The 16,270-nt window shown below is 45.9% G+C and overlaps 2 protein-coding genes across 4 annotated transcripts in view; one reads left to right on the top strand and one right to left on the bottom strand.

Moving 5' to 3' along the window:
* The first annotated feature begins 4,565 nt into the window (after positions 1–4,565).
* Positions 4,566–7,108, top strand: PHLDA2 (pleckstrin homology like domain family A member 2). Its single transcript, XM_075928133.1, has 2 exons — positions 4,566–5,174; positions 6,672–7,108. Exon 1 carries the CDS (start codon positions 4,741–4,743, stop codon positions 5,137–5,139), a length of 399 nt encoding a protein of 132 aa, XP_075784248.1. The 5' UTR covers positions 4,566–4,740; the 3' UTR covers positions 5,140–5,174; positions 6,672–7,108.
* A 2,889-nt stretch (positions 7,109–9,997) lies between these two features.
* The window catches only part of SLC67A1 (solute carrier family 67 member 1), a 154,865-nt gene continuing 148,592 nt past the window's right edge, over positions 9,998–16,270 (bottom strand). For all 3 annotated transcript variants that reach the window (XM_014579428.3, XM_014579427.3, XM_006134904.4), the window contains exon 11: positions 9,998–10,288. In XM_014579428.3, the coding sequence (XP_014434914.2) occupies positions 10,101–10,288 (188 nt within the window). In that variant the 3' untranslated portion in view covers positions 9,998–10,100. The remainder of the gene's footprint in view (positions 10,289–16,270) is intronic.

The raw sequence follows: 16,270 nt of genomic DNA on the forward strand, positions 1-16,270 counted from the left end.
CAACATGTATACTTGGTGTTATGTTCCTGTTCATATTTTTTGAACTTAAAAGTTGACAGACAACCTTTATTACCAATAATATGTAATGTACTTTACAATATTCCTGACATATATTTCAGCTTCCTGGATTTTTTTTTCATCTGGCCTTCAGATATGAAAGGCAGAGTGATTTAACACCTGTTTAGATTTGTCATCCATGTGACGAAATGAAAAGTATGCCGTTTGCAATAAACTTTGCATAAAATAGTTAATTTGCATTTAATTTTAATGGTTCAAAGAATGTCAGGCAAAATGGTCGGCCCTCACGCTTGTTCACTTCATCAAATCTGGCCCTCTTTGAAAAAAGTTTGGGCACCCCTGACTTATACACTAGAGGCAAGTCTACACTAGGAAATTATTTCAAAGTAACTTATTTTGAAATAATAACTCCCAAAAGAACTCTTTCAAAATAGCGTGTCCACACTACAAGGAAGCCTTGAAAGTAATATGAGGCAGGCTCCCTTAACATGGATGTGTTACCTTAACTTAGAGCCCCAGGAGCACTGGAGAGTAATTACTTTGAATGACTCTGGGGAGTAGTTACAGTGTTTTGAAATAGCAGCGGTGGAGCATCCACACTACCGCTATTTCAAAATAACTATTTTGAAATAAGCATTATTCCTCGTGAAATGCAGGAGTTATTATTTCGAAATAACCAGCCCCTTATTTTCAAACAACAGACTTGGTAGTGTGGATGCTATGCTTGCTATTTCAAAATAAGGGGAGTTTGGACCAGGGCTAGGATAGCTACTCTGGTCATCTGAAGAAGTGGGTTTTACTCACGAAAGCTCATGATACCATTTACATGTTTTGTTAGTCTTTAAGGTGCTATTAACCTATTTGTTGTTTTTTAAGTTTTTCCTGTTTTTAAGTTTCCAGACTAACTCGGCTACCCCTCTGAAGCTTTTGAGCATTAATATAGTACATTATATGCTTTTATGTTAATATGCAGAAATCTTACATTTAATTTAAAAAAAACACTGATAAAGTGACAGACTGTCCCATGACATATGGATCAAAGGCCACAGAAGTCTATTCTGGAGTTTAATGGATAACTATTGACACTACATTTGATACCCTACTTATGTTAGGATAAATAATATTAAACAGCTCCCTTCTCTTAATTAAGAGCAATTAAAGAATTTAATTAAATATAACATCAAGAAAAATAAAAAAGCAAATACTGTACTAAATTACTTGGTGTCTAAAAAACAAAAGCAAAAACCCTGCCAGCCAAACAGAGGAAAGTCAAACCTGCAATTGCTCATGCATCACTGATCTCTCACACAGACATTTGTGTCATAGTCTTTTTATATAAAGGTTTGTTCCAGCTGTTAGAATAACTGGTTCCAATGAGTGAGAAGAAGATAAGGAATTTTAAATTGTGCTTTTCATTAGTAGTGCCTACATACTTCCTTGCTGCTGTGTGCTGTGCCTGCCTGCTCTACTTTTGTATACAGGACCATAAAAGAAATGTTGACAAGAATCATAGCAATACATGCATTAGGAGAAGAGGAGCCATGTTATTTCCATAAGCTGCCAGTATAAATTGATGAAGGTGGCCAGCATAGTGGGAAAGAAAAATACAGGCCTGTTCATGGAAGTCAGAGAAAAATGTTGATTCCTTACTGCACTGACTGAACCAACAGCTATGTTTTAGTTTTTATTTGCTTGGGGAGAGGTTGAGGGAGAGAAAGTCTGCTACGTAAAACCCTACAATCCTTCTCCCCATTGCTTATATCACATAAAAGTAAAATTATGACAGGTTAGCTATGTCAAATTTTAGCTAGGGCTTAGAAACAGCCACAAATGGCCCAGCCATAAGCCACCTTTTTCTCCAGATTGCTAGCTTTCATTTTAAAATAATAATTAAAAAATTGCTACATCTCTAGATTTTGGGGTTGCAAGCAAACCTCAGAAGAGCTAGTATGTTGGCAGAGAGTCTGAAATAGGAACTCCTAGGGGCGTGAACTGCCCCATTCATCAATCAGGAATTAATTCCAGCAGGCCCTGACCTGTGTTATATGGAAGGTCAGGCTAGATAATCACAAGGGGCATTTCGGACTTTGTAATCTAGGAATCTCAGTGAAGTGAACTCATAGCTTCAGTGATGGTAATTCACTCACCACATTGTTAAAAATGTCATTCCTCATCAAGCAAGGGTTTAATGGGCACACAAAAGATTACTATACTTAGGCTTTGTCTATACTTGAAAGCGTGGCAGAGCTTTCATGGGGCAGTGTGGTCATGACAATGTAAATCACCTCCACCATGGGAATAGCTAACTGCATTGGGAGCGCAGCTCCCAGGGCTGTAGCTCAGTTTACACTGACGCTTTACAGCCCTGTAACTTGCTGCGCTCGGGAGTGGGAGTAGAGTGCTTTTTCACACCCCTGAGAGTTGCAGCACACCTAAAGTGTTATAACTCACCCTCTTCTTGGCTGACATAATTATATCAATATAAAGATGCTTTATATGGCTGTCACTATATCTGTAGAGCCACAAAGGCAGGAAAATAAGCTGTAGTTTGCAAGGCATCTTTATCCTAATATAACTATGCCCACATGAGAGGTGGTAGTTGTAGAACTGTATTGATTACAAACAATAAAATCAGACCCCCTAACCAACATAGTATTACATTTGTACCTAGATCTGGAAGAACAGGGAAGAGAACAGTAAGCTGTGCAGGTTTGTAAATGACTTCTCATTTTGGTGCCGTACCATCCCTTATTTTGTTTTCCAAAATGAGAGGGATCCAAGCTCAAAGAGCCTGGCAGAACTCTGGGGTATATTCCAATTCCACTGAGATGGACCAGCTCAAGGAGCGCAGTGGAACCAAGTTAGCAGCACTCTCATGTTTTGAAGATCTGGATAATGTACTGTAAGCAGAATCTCATTCACAGGAGGGCAGCATATTTTGTGAATGGAGTGAGAGAAATTACTGCTCCCTTGCTTCTTCCCTGTGATATCTACATTTTAGCTTTGACAATATCCCTTTTCATCAGGCCTCTCAGAATACTTTAATAAAATAAGTAATGATAATAATTAATACTTGGCATTCACGCAACTATTCATGTTCAAGGTGTTGTGCCAGTGTCTGCCTGCCAGAGGATAGAACATTTCCAAATGAGGAAATTTTAATAAGAAAAGAAACTATTTTATTTATTTAGACAAAAAAAAACAAACAAAACATTTTTGGCTCCCATTTACTCTGCATTTCTGATGCACTCATCATCCTATCATTTAGGTACAACATCTTAACTAACCTTCTCCATTGAAATAATTTCTTTAGCTTTTAATAGTTTAAACTGTGTTTTGTTCTGAAAACTGCTGAATTTGCCCTCAGAAACACCTGAAAAAGCAAATTTCACATGAAACCTTAACAATAACAACAACAAAAAAAAACCCTCTCTCCAAACTACCAAGCTTTTGAGCTCCTGGCACAAAAGCTGATCTATAGCTCTCATCCTGCCATTCATTGTGCGTGGGTAGACTCAGGGACTCTGGGAGTGTTTCATACAAAGTGCAGCAGACTTTTCCAGTATGATGAATTATAGGAGATGAGCCTTGGATGACCAAAGTGCTGTATAAGAGAAGATAAGAGTTTCCAATGTGAAAAAGTGCGGTGAATTCTTTAATGTAGCTTGATAGAGGAAGCCTGCATAGCGTGGTGATGGGCACCTCAGAAATGCAGAGATGATACACGTTAGGTAGGCATGTGAGTGAGTGGAGGGCTTCCGGGGTCAGATAGGTGGGATGAGAGAGGTGTATATTTCATTGCCAGGAATGACAGCACTAGCCTAGGGATGTTCCCCTTTTGGGTCTCTCCTAGCATGTGAATTGGGGAAGGTCCCGGGTGGAGGATAAAAATCAGAAACATTAGCCCAGGGATTTCCCACAGGGCAGAGCGCAAGTCTGGTGAGTTTCAGAGTGAAGGGGCCTCCCATCCCCCAGCATCCGGCCTGAGCACTCAGCCCAGGCTGGATCGGTGGCTTGGAGCCTTGAGAAAGTTCCAAAGGCCACTGCGGGCTGAGTCACGCTCTGGGCTGGGCACCAGCCACATTCCGGAGCAGAGTCACCGCTTTAGATGGGGCAGGCGAGGGGCCTAGAGGGAGGAAAGGGGACAGGTGAGGAGGGGTAGACAGACAGAGGGGGGAAGGAAGAGGTGGGTGGGAGGGAGGGAGAAGAGACTTGGGGAGGGCTGCCAATTTCGTTTGGGGCTATTCTTGGAGGTTTTGTCCCATGGCAATCTTTAATTATTGGAGATCCGGGGCAAGCCTGAAGGGCTGGCCACACTAGGAGGGGGAGAGGGAACGTGGGAGAGCCCTGGGACAGGGCAGGAGGGCTGGAGCAGAAGGGGAGCTGCAGAGAGGGAAGCTGGGGATGGATAGAGGCCAGGCAGGGAACGGAGGGGGGGGGGGACGATAGAGGGAGGCTAAGTGGGAGGGGATGCAGGCAGCTGGGATCCGGGGGGGCGGTGCACAGGCGGGGCCTGCGGGGGAGGAGACGCCGGCTGCTCGGGCAGGGCTCGGCGAGGAAGGGGGAGCGGGCCGGGCCGGGGGCCAGGGAGTGGCACCGGAAAAGCGAGGCGCTGACTCACCGCAATAAATTGTTCCCATCCCAGCGCCCTTCGCTCATTGCAGCGCCAGAGGACTCCGGCTCGCAACGCGCCCGTCTGGTCCCGTCCCAGCCAGCTGTGCCATGAAGATGCCGGCCGAGGTGATCCGGGAGGGCGAGCTGGAGAAGCGCAGCGACAGCCTCTTCCAGCTCTGGAAGAAGAAGCTGGTGGTGCTGACCAAGGACAGCCTGAGCCTCTTCCCGGACGGGCACAAGCGCGCCCGGGGCAAGGAGCTGGGCTTCCACTCCATCCTCAAGGTGGACTGCGTGGAGCGCACGGGCAAGTACATCTACTTCACCATCGTCACCACGGACCACAAGGAGATCGACTTTCGCTGCCCGGGCCAGAGCTGCTGGAACGCCTCCATCACCATGGCGCTCATCGACTTCCAGAACAAGCGCGCCATCCAGGACTTCAAGAGCCGCCAGGAGCTGGAGCAGGCGGCGGGCGGCCAGGAGCGGCGACTGGCCCGGGCGCCCTGAGCCGCCCCCCCCGGGATTGGCGCTGGCAGGAGGAGGTAGGAGCTGGGCGGGGGACGGTGCGAGAGACTCGCCTTGGCTGGGCCGGGAGCCCGCGCCGCTAGGGGGGAGCCGGCTCCGCCAGGCGCCGAGGCTGCAGCGTCTGCTTGGCTGGGCGGGGAGGCCTTTCGCTCCCGGCGGGCTTCGGACAGAGCCCGGGGCGCGTGGCTCGCCCGCCTGGGACCCGGCCTGAGGCGTCTAGACCCGCCTTGTGCGGGCTCCCTTCCCCGCCCAGCCTGGCTGCGAGCACGAGGGTGCCCGGGCTCTGGCCAGCGCTGCGGAGCCTTCCGGGCCTGGGCTCCATAGTGGCCCCTGCTGGGCAGGGCCATTGAATGGGCCTCCGGAAGCTCGCTGGCTTCTTCGGGAAATCCCTAGGGGCCGTTTTAAAGCCACTTGAGCGTCTGCCAGCCTGGCCTCAAAAGTGACTTGCTAGCAACTGGCCTGGTAGGTGCACAGCCCCGGCGGCGAAAGCCAGCTCCCTGGCGATTGAAAGAGCTGGTTGCAATAGCACAGTTCCTGTAAGACATTGTAAGTTATTTTTCACCAGGGGGCAAATCGCTGCCTCTTTAAGAGGGGAAAGGAAGCGGTAATGAGGATGGGAGAAGTGCTTTTGCTCCTCACCCCCCTTCTGGTCTCTCACATGGCCTGGGGACCCGGGTTCCCTGTAAGCTGTGAGCCTGTGCTGCTGCTCCAGAGAGGTTCAGATGCTGCCCAGCTGATTAGCAAAGGGCTCACAGCTAGGTTTTTGTTCGTACTGGTGGTGCACATTTGCACATGCCTCAGTGCACACATAAAATTTTATTCTGCACGTGAATAGAAAAGATTAGAGGGAACATTGCTGGGGACATCCTTCTGAGAGGCTGATGCTGGCATATGCTCCCTGAGAAGACCCTTACCTTGCCATGTGTTGCTTGAGGCAATGGCAGCATCAGACTTGGGTTTTAAGTGCTTGAATTGGAGAGGGGTTTGGGAGGGGGCCTGGGCCTTTCTATGTCTTAAGAGTCTACCTCGCTTCTGTCTGGGTAGACTATGTTGTGTTAATGGTGTGTCTCTTCCATCTAGCACCCCTTGCTCTCCTCTCCCACCCCACCCAATTCAAGCAGCAGGCATGGAGCTGCAGCTTTTGACTGGAAAGCAATACTGGTACCAGTCTAAAGGCTAATTGTGTGCTCCTTTAAACCACTTCAGCCAGCAGAGAACGCTGAAGAGTTGTAGGCTTGGTTCTCCATTTTGGAAGCTGAGTGCTTATTGCCTTTTTGTGAGTGTTGCCTTTTCCAGACCTCTGGGCAATACTATGTATGGTCACTAACTAGCAAGAGCCGTTTAATAGTTATGCCATTGAGTTGTGGATAGACACTTAATGGGGACTTCTTTCAGGAACTCTGTATATAGGCTGAGATTTTTAAATATGAGCGCAAATTCCCTTAGGTTCTTACCCCACAGGAATAGTGCTCTATTTGCTGCGCTTTTGACTTATTTTCTGTTGCTCTTTTTAGAATGCACCACAGGATGAGAAACCAGATCGAGTGTCTTGGACTGAAATGGGACAGGGTACCAATGAAGGAAAGCAAAAAAGGTGTCTGGGAACAGTTGGATTTCCTCCAACTTCTGAGGCTGCTGAGCACAGAGCCCTGAGCTTCGCCTGAGATGCATTTTAAAAACCAAAGACTCTTTTTTTAAAAGGACTTCTGGTGAAGCTTCCAAATGGTTTTTAAGTGGCACAGCTTTGCAAACTACTCTTCTATTTATGAGATGCAAAGAATATTCAGCACCCATTGGTGCAAAACAAACCCATTTTAAATTATTTGTGGTATCTATATTTGTATTTATTTTGATGAATGTCTTTAAGCAGTTATCTGTCTTAATATTGCTTTTTGCATTAATGTGTCCATTCCAAATAAATTACTTGAAATGTTCACATTTTATTACTATACACTGTGGTGCAGTATGTTTATTGGTGCCAGTTGCAGAATAATTGTTCTTAAATACCACCTGGAAATAGGGATCCACTAATCTATCCAAACATTTTGGTTTATATAAAATCCTAATGTGCTTTGAAAGTTGAGTAGCCCTGTCCTGCAGGCATATCAACTTTGGAAGCCCCAGGGGCTGCATTGATACTCACAGCACATGCCAGAGGGCCACAGCTTAAGTGTGGTCACATATATATGCAAATAACTTTCACACTGACAGGCATGAATACAAAGATAAAGGCAAGACTACATAACACACAGGCCCCATTTAAGTCAGTTCTGCTGATACTAATAAAATGCAATATTTACCTGATTTCCACCCATATGACAGCACGTGTAATGAGCAATGACAGTCCAGGAATTTAACTACTAAAACACATCAACAGAAGATCATTATATTTACTATTTTTTTTGTTTTGGCTCCCACCCGTGGGCCATGTGTTGAGCCCCGCATAAACCCAAACCCACAGGCCACGTGTTGAGTAGCCCTGCTGTAGGAAATAGCAAGCTACCATTGGTCCCCAAGCAGAAAATCAGTTGTATCTAAACTAGGAATTGCCCTACTGGTTCAGACCACTAGTCCCCCTACAATTCAAGTCAGGATTAGTTGTGTCTGAGGCTAGGCCTACACTATAGCCTTTTTTCGGGAAAAGTTACGCAAATTGTACTCCACAATTTGCGTATCTTTTTCCGATTGCTTTTCTGGAAGAGGCTTTCTGCCATTTAGCCCCGTGTGGAAGGGGCCACATAGCGGAAAAGCCTCCTCTTTCAGAGGAGCCCTTATCCCTTGTAGAATGCGATATACAGGGCTCCCCAAAAGAGCACATTTCCTTTTCTGCAAAAAATAGTGGAAGAGCAAATGTGTTCCCTGGACACGGCAGTGTTTTTCTGGGATACTTCTAGAATCCTGGAAAAACCACACAGCCTAGACATACCCTGAGAAAGGTACAAGAACCCCTTAAGATACAGAAAAATCTGCCTCCTCATGCTTCCACCAATCCTCCTTCCCTGTAGTTAGCTGCTTACTTAGTCTGGAAGAAGAGGAATGGCTGAACTGGTTCAGGATAAAATAAAGACCAACCTAAACAATCAGAGGTGTGGAAAGAGCTGTACAAGTTCCCTGTTATTTCACATCTCCATGCATCTTTGCAGTTTCTAGTCCCGGCCAGGATCAGCCAGGCTGAATGGGAGAGGCCGTTTTCAAGGGATTTTCAGCATAACCAGAGAGACACTTGCAATGCCAAGAGGTAGGAGAAATAGCTGAACTCCTTGGTACTATGCTTACAGAAACTAGGTCTTATGAGACTTATACCTGTCAGTAATACTCTACACTTCCTTGAGAATAAGTCTGCAACATTCAGCTATCCCTTCTGTGCAGCTTGAAAGGAGAAGTGCAAGGAAACATGCATTTGGTTTCAACACAGAGTTGAATGCAAGATTTTTCCTGTGTAATGTTCCATGCTAATGGTCTGAAACAGAACTCCTTAATCAGGTAAAGCTCCCACTGCCTTCTATAGACTGTCAATGAAGGGAAAGTAGAGCACTGGTATAAACTACAGAGATTATAATGTGAGCAGCATTTAGGAGGCTTAATTAGGGGCTGATTAAAGCATAACTCTAAAAAGGAGGTAATGGAGGGTGTGGCTCAAAAGGGAAGTGCTTGCTCACCCAAGAACACCTGGGAAATGCTAGGGCTATACATTACTCCATGAAGCTTTATAAATTATGGACTATTAGCTGAAACCTACTTCATCCACTGGAAAAAAGCAACCTGTTGCTTGAAGAGAGTCTAGTCCTTATGGCTGTGTCTACATTGGCGTGATCTTCTGCAAAAGCAGTCGCTTTTGTGCCAAAACTTGCTGTCTGTCTATACTGGCCGCGAGTTCTTGTGCAAGAACAGTGACGTTCTAATGTATGAAATCAGTGCTTCTTGCGCAAGAACTATGATGCTCCCGCTCAGGAATAAGTCCTCTTGCGCAACTGTTCTTGCTCAAGAGGCCAGTGTAGACAGGCAACATGAATTTCTTGCGCAAGAAAGCCCTATGGTTAAAATGGCCATCAGAGATTTCTTGCTCAAGAAAGCGTCTACACTGGCATGGATGCTCTTGTGCAAAAGCACATCTCTTGCACAAAGGCACATGCCAGTGTAGGCGTTCTCTTCTGGAAGAGTTTTTGCACAAGAACTCTTCCGCAAAAGAGTTCTTGTGCAAAATCATGCAAGTGTACACGTAGCCAAAGTGTATGGCTCGTGGGAAGGAACCCCTCTGCAGTGAGGGATTTGTGCCCTACTGCTGAAGGATACAGTACTTGGTTTCCATGGTTTCCTGAACCCAAAGGTTTTTCAGTTACCTGTCCTGCAGCCTGAAAGTTTCCTTTTTGTGTTCTCTGAGGTGGGGCTAAAGCCTGGCCTAAATATGGATTTAGGTAGGTGCATTTAGAGCCCCCATGTCTGAAAAAATTGGAAGACATGCCTTTTCTTTCATTCTACAGTGTGAGAGATTATAGACCCACACCTGTAAGCAGGGGTGTCTGGAATGGAGTCACTGGAACTTCTGTAACTATTAGCACTTGATACTGTAGTATTGCTCAGAGGGATTAGGGCCTCCCTGTGGGTAGTCTGTGCTTCCACACTACTTCCTTGTTGAGTTCATTGCTTTCAATGGAATTGTGCTGATTCCCTGGAGGATCTGGTCCTACTTCTAATTGTAGAGCAGACTCTGGTGTGGAGCCCTGAAGAGCTGGCATGTCTGTAAAAGATCAGCTGTGTGAGGAATACCATTATAGACCATGGCTTTGTAAACTGTGCCAATAGCAAAAGTTACCAAACACACGGCAGACGTGCAAAGAGCTGGCTTAAGGATACTTTTATTTCCAAGCTGGGGTGATGGAGTCAAAAGTCCTGATGGCACACTTTAGTTTTTGTGGATAAAGTAGATTTACATGACATCTGGGTTATTGAACTTTCTCCTCTTTCAGAGGTATTTTATTCTTTAAAATATATAAAAACAGAGGTATGTTGATAACCAGCTGCAAGTACCCGAAGGCTGGGACTCCAAACACCTTATACAAAACTCCACCTATTGTTGGGCCCAGTGTCCGTGTCAGGGGGGGAACGGATGCACATATCCCAAGCATGGCACCTACAGAAGAGGGGAGAGAAGAAGTGAGCACATATAAGCTACAGATTAATTCCAATTGCAATGCTTCAGCGACAGTCTGTTGAACAGATATAGCTTACATACATGTTTCTGGAGACACAGGGTCTAACTTCCATCATGCGCCATCGCAGTTCTCCACTGCAACATTTACACAACAGGAATACTGTACTAAAGGACAATCAGATTCTGCATCCTTCTTCAAGGAAGAATTCAGGGCCCAATCCTGGGGGAGAGGCTCTGATTTTGGAAGCAGTCTTCTGAGTTAGGCTTATCACTGGAAAAATGTATGTCACGAAGGGTGAGGTAATTTACACTTGAGTATTCTGGTTCTTGAAAGAGCAGACTTATCCCAGCCAATAATTAAGTGAGGTAGCTACCAGTGCAAAAACAACAATTTGGCCTTATGCTAAGGATACAGGATGTTACGGATTTGCAGTAAAGCAACTTGGCTCTGAAAGGCTGGACTCTAGTCTGTTTAAAAGCTGATGCCCTAGAAAGGCCTCCTCACAAATAAAGATGGCGCCCCCAGGTTCCTGTACCACACTGGCAGTGTAAAGCAAGCAGGAGCCACTGGCCATGAGAAAGCAGGGCCATGTGCATGTATGCATGCAGATGAATGGACAGGGAATATTATAGCATATGTGATATGATGCAGGCACGTTATTCCGCTATTCAGATAGGAAAAACTAGTATGCTACCAAAATGAAACCCCTTGGAACAGGACTCCAGGGAAGGGGAAGGGAGATATCTCAGAAGCCACCTGCTATGAACTCAGCTTAGACTCTGGTCACAAAGGGAGTGGGTGTTGGACTATTTGGAATATTGGTATGACTGATTGCTGCTTGCACAGATGAGAAAAAACTCTGGGAGTAGGCTTTTGGAACGTACATAAATATCCTGCTTTCAGGTGTGGTATTGTGCATGGAGGCCCTGCCTAGCTAAATCAACATGTGAGCATATGTGCACTACTTGACTCTACAAGTTATAAAGAGGTAGGAGATCATGTAGCTGGAACAGAACTGAGTCCATAAATCTTTATGAGAGTGTGAATTAGAGGGAACCTGACCAGTTCACAGTGTAACATAGATCGGAGCTTGCTGTACTTTGGTTCAGAATGCTAGTTTGAGAAGAGAGCCAATAGGCAGGAGTACATGTGTGTCTTTGAAAAATCCTTCTGTAAGGCCTTCTGGGCGCTGCTTCCCATCAGTGAGGTGGGTGGATCAAACCAAACCTCGCCTCAGCAGGAGCAATCACACAGCCACCAAGCTTTCTGGGCAGGTTCTACAATTTTTTCCCCCTTCAGACATTTGAACTGAACTTAATTAGTTCACACTGGCTCCCCACCGTTGAGCTGGTACTTTGGAGTGTGTGCGTGGGTTGTGTGTGTGCATTTTTACCAGATCGCCATCCTTTACACAGCCTCAGACTCCAGGTCTGCACCTCAGAAAGTCTTGTTTTGCTGAAAAATAAGTCTCTTTTCCTAAAGACCCAGATACAGAGGCTGGTACTAACCACCACTGATCTTTGGGTTGTTTGGAATCTGAATTTTGCAGCATGGAATGGGACTATATAAAGAATCACTGAGTCTGTGGGGTGGGGCTGAGTGAGGCCCACTGTATTTGCAGGTTCTGGTCTCACAATGTTAACTGATTAATAAGTGTCTGAGGATTAGTACATTAGCAAAACCATCTGCAATGCTCTGTCTGGCTCAATCCAATGTAGAAGCAGCCATTTTTTTTATCCTTTTATTCTGGCTTCCCTACACCTCCCCTTCCACCAAAGCATTTGCATCTTCCCTACTTTTTCCTCCTCTCCCTTCACCACAAGTGGCCCACGCTCGTTTTCTTTTCCTATCCCCTCCCAATAGCCATCATTCCTTGTCCCACTCAGTGACCTGCTTTGCCTGCAATTGCTGATTCAGCCATCTGCCTAGCCACAGTCTTCCCAATCTCTCTTCTTCAGTAAAAATCAGGGTTCTGGCCAGATGCCGCAAGTGTCAGGGAAGGGTGTTGGGGCCAGTGATCTCTCACTTCCTCTTTTACTTGACCTAATGCACCTTTTGTGCGGCACTGGGCTACCCTACCCGGCCTCCATTTTGCTTTATGTCCTGCTACAATGCTACGGTTATGGGAATGCCCTAGATATGGCATCACACCACAGTGCAGCCTAGCTGAACAAATCGGGATGAGTCAGGCAATGGCACATTTTGGGCCAGCAGTGTGATATCTGAGTCTAATGGAGAAAGAAGGCTGATCATTAACAGAGAGTAGATAGGCTCCCTAGCAGGAGGGGAGCCAGACAGGGCTAGGAAAGATTAACCAGGACTCCCCTGCTTACCACAAGAGCAGGACTGCCCCAGGATTGTGCAGCAGTACAAGTTGGCTGCCAAAAGTTGGCTGGACACTGGCCTTGGATTTAAGGATCAATTTGTTTAAACTCCATGGTGAGCTTTACTTCTGACTACACCTGTGGATCCATACTCCAGTGAGCCTCCTAAACTGGACCTGTGCACAGAATCAACGTCTCCCTTCTAGGAAGAAATATTGAGTCCTGCCAGGCATTTTAATGCTGACACAAGTCACAGTCGGGGCTAGCCGGTACTCCCACCAGCTCTCACGTGGCACTCCAGCATGCTGCAAGATCCCTTCCTGCCTTTGAAGAAAAAAACCCACATAAGAGAATGAATGAAACCATTTCCAGCCTGCTATTTTCCACAGAAAGTAGCAGTAACTGGTAAAGAAATGAGTGGCATACACAGCAGCCTCCAAATGGGCTTTGGGGAAGTATGATTTGATGGAGCAATCAGAGTGAGCTGGGAAGGGCAGGGATGTTTGATGTTCGGTGACAGTGGAAAAGAAAATTTTCACTGAGTAACTGGTTTCCACTAACCTCTCTCCAACCTTCCAGCTGTTTGATAAGAGGCGAACTCAGCACTGGAGCTATTCCTTTTGTCATAAAAGCCTCCGCAGTGCTGATTAAGATCAATGGAAAGACTACAACTGACTTCAGATGACATTGGATAGGGACATTGAAAAGTTCTTGAGAAGATTCCTTCAGTGAGGCTCAAGACGGACGCAGTTCCAAAGGGAATTCCTCAAGGAGAACTGGTGAATTGAACAGTCTTGAACTGAAAGTCTTCAGAGCTAACTCAATTTCCTCTTCTTTTGATGTGAAAAGCTGTAATGTCACAATATCACATCAAGCTGATGAGCTATCAAAATGGCACAGATGTATTTGAAAATGCACCCAGAAATGACTCATTTCTAGTGTAAATTTTACACTTGTACAGTTGGGACATTAGGGCTGCGTCTAGACTGGCAAGTTTTTCCGCAAAAGCAGGTGCTTTTTCGGAAAAACTTGCCAGCTGTCTACACTGGCCACTTGAATTTCTGCAAGAACACTGACTTCCTACTGTCTGAAATCAATGCTTCTTGCGGAAATGCTATGCTGCTCCTGTTCAGGCAAAAGCCCTCTTGCGCAAATGCTTTTGCGCAAGAGGGCCAGTGTAGACAACGTGGTATTGTTTTGCGCAAAAAAGCTCTGATCGCGAAAATGGCAATCGGGGCTTTCTTGCGCAAAACCGCGTCTAGATTGGCACGGACGCTTTTCTGCAAAAAGTGCCTTTGCGGAAAAGCGTCCATGCCAATCTAGACGCTCTTTTCTGCAAATGCTTTTAATGGAAAACTTTTATGTCAAAAGCATTTGTGGAAAATCATGCCAGTCTAGACGTAGCCTAATTGTATCTGGAATAGGGGGTGAAGGGAGGGGGACTAGCTACTGTATGATGCCACCCATTTTAGTAGCATTTCTCTGGGAGACACCCACATGACATTAGACAGGTGCTCCAAAGAAGGAGCTTACACACTGAAACTGCTTTTCTAGGTCTGACACTCCGGATTTCAGTGTTGCCTCTGCCTTGAAGTAAAGTTCTAAAAACAATACCCTGCTTGAGAAAGTGAATGACTCACAGCACTTGGCTTTAGTATTAGGATGTACAAGTTTTATCCCAACCTCCTGTGCTTTCACTGAAGAACTGAAATTTTAACCTGCAGCAGCACCCCTCTGCTAATCTAGTTTTGAGCCCAAACACGACTCCGCCAATGCACCTCAAAGCTGACCTGCTACCAGTTTACTTTTTTTGTTAAAAAAAAAGGTGCCGGTACTCCAGGGGAAAAGTTGTTGAGCGCTGACTGAAGGTGCCAGTACTGCGTACCGGGCAGTACCGTCACAAAAAAAGAACTGTCTGCTACAATCCCCTTCCATTGTAGCCCTGGGTCCAAGTGCAGCTTTCCAATTGTACACAATCTTTTCTTGCAATACTCTCTAACACGCTAATTCTAGGCTCCAAACAACCTTTGCAGTGCCAACCTGCAGTACCACCCTCTCCACTGTCCTTTAGAAGAGACTGCCAATCTTACTGAATTGGGGAGGGGGAACCTAATAATGTATGCAAACAAGGACTACAAATAGGCCACTAAACTTGTGCTTACTTGTGACCAAAGTTAGCCTCTGGACTTTGAAAGAGGAGCATGCTCCATTTTTCCTCACAAAAAGACTTTTGAGAGCAGTCTGGCCGATTTCCAGATTTGCTCTATGTTTAAATGCCATCTACTGCCCCTCCTCCACTGCCCTCCCCCAAACATTTCTTGAAGACTTGAAACTCCTAATTTTCAGTTGCACAGAGCTGGACAGTGCTGTCCTCAGCTTCATGTGAAACAAATCACATTCTCCCCAAGATTCAATGGCTCTGAGGGCTCACAATGTATGCAGTGTAGATTTCAGCCTTGAATAATCGAGCTAAACATGGAACAGTCTCATCCAGAAAAATCCCAAAGTGCTTCACAACCTTTGACAAACTGTACAAAGTCTGAGTTAAATTTCCACTGGGCTCTGCCCATAAAGCGGCAGCCTGAGTAGGGGATGCAAGATAGAATTTGTCTGGTCCAGTTCTGGATCTCCCAAAAGGAGACAACTCCACAGAGATTTGTGAGGTGGAGCCATAGGAGCAGGGTTAAAAGAGCCGCACTGCAGATACAGACTAACTCAGATTACTATGCCCCATCCCATATAAACAGACCCCTATTTCTAGCAAATATTATTTTGAGCGAGATGGTGGGAGCTATGGACAGCTCACAGTAACATTGCTTGCAGCCCCTGACTGTTGTGCGCAACACTTTTTCTGGCCACTCCAGAATAATAAATACACGTGCACCATTGTACCCCAGCCCTGTGGCAAAATGCAATAGCTGGTTTAATCGTGCATGGAAACATCACTAAACAATTTAAGCACGATTATTGCAACCAACTGCAGCCATAGCTGTAGCTTCTCCCCTGAGGGATGTATGGATTATGGTGGCCGGCTCTGTGTGTGACCACCAGCACTTCTGCTGTGTCTTTTGCTGTTAGGCAGGAGTCTTAGTTTTGTCCATGGCAGACTGGAAAAATCCAGGGCGGTGCTTTCAGTTCCCCGTTACCATTTTGGAAAGGAATCCTAGATGACTCGTGGTAGCACTTGGGAGGTGCTCTGCCCCCTGTGCCCCACCAACATTTTAATTGCTAAATGAGGTGCCTCCTTCTTATGTCTCCTCTCTGTTCCTCTGGGTGCCCCCACCCTGCACCTCCTCCCCTACAGGCACCAGTTGTCTGTGGAAAGGAAGATTCAGAGTGTTATGTTGATGCTGGTATAATACATATATGGCTAATGGCACAGTATCCTAGGAGCCCTCTTTCACTGAAGGAAGGCATGGACATTCACATGATGAAGTCAGTCAAACTTCTTCAGGACTCTGCCCCTTCCTCTCCAATAGGGCGGGGAGTGGCCAGACACTCCCTTTGTTACAATACACAGAAAACATGACTCCTTTCATGATTCATGCCTATGGTGTCCTTCCACCTGAACAGAATCTCTCTTTTACAAGAGGATGCGGCCGTGTTTTAATCCTGAGCCTTTCTTGTGTATCACGG

This window comes from Pelodiscus sinensis, chromosome 4 (assembly GCF_049634645.1).
Source record: "Pelodiscus sinensis isolate JC-2024 chromosome 4, ASM4963464v1, whole genome shotgun sequence".
NCBI lineage: Eukaryota > Metazoa > Chordata > Testudines > Trionychidae > Pelodiscus > Pelodiscus sinensis.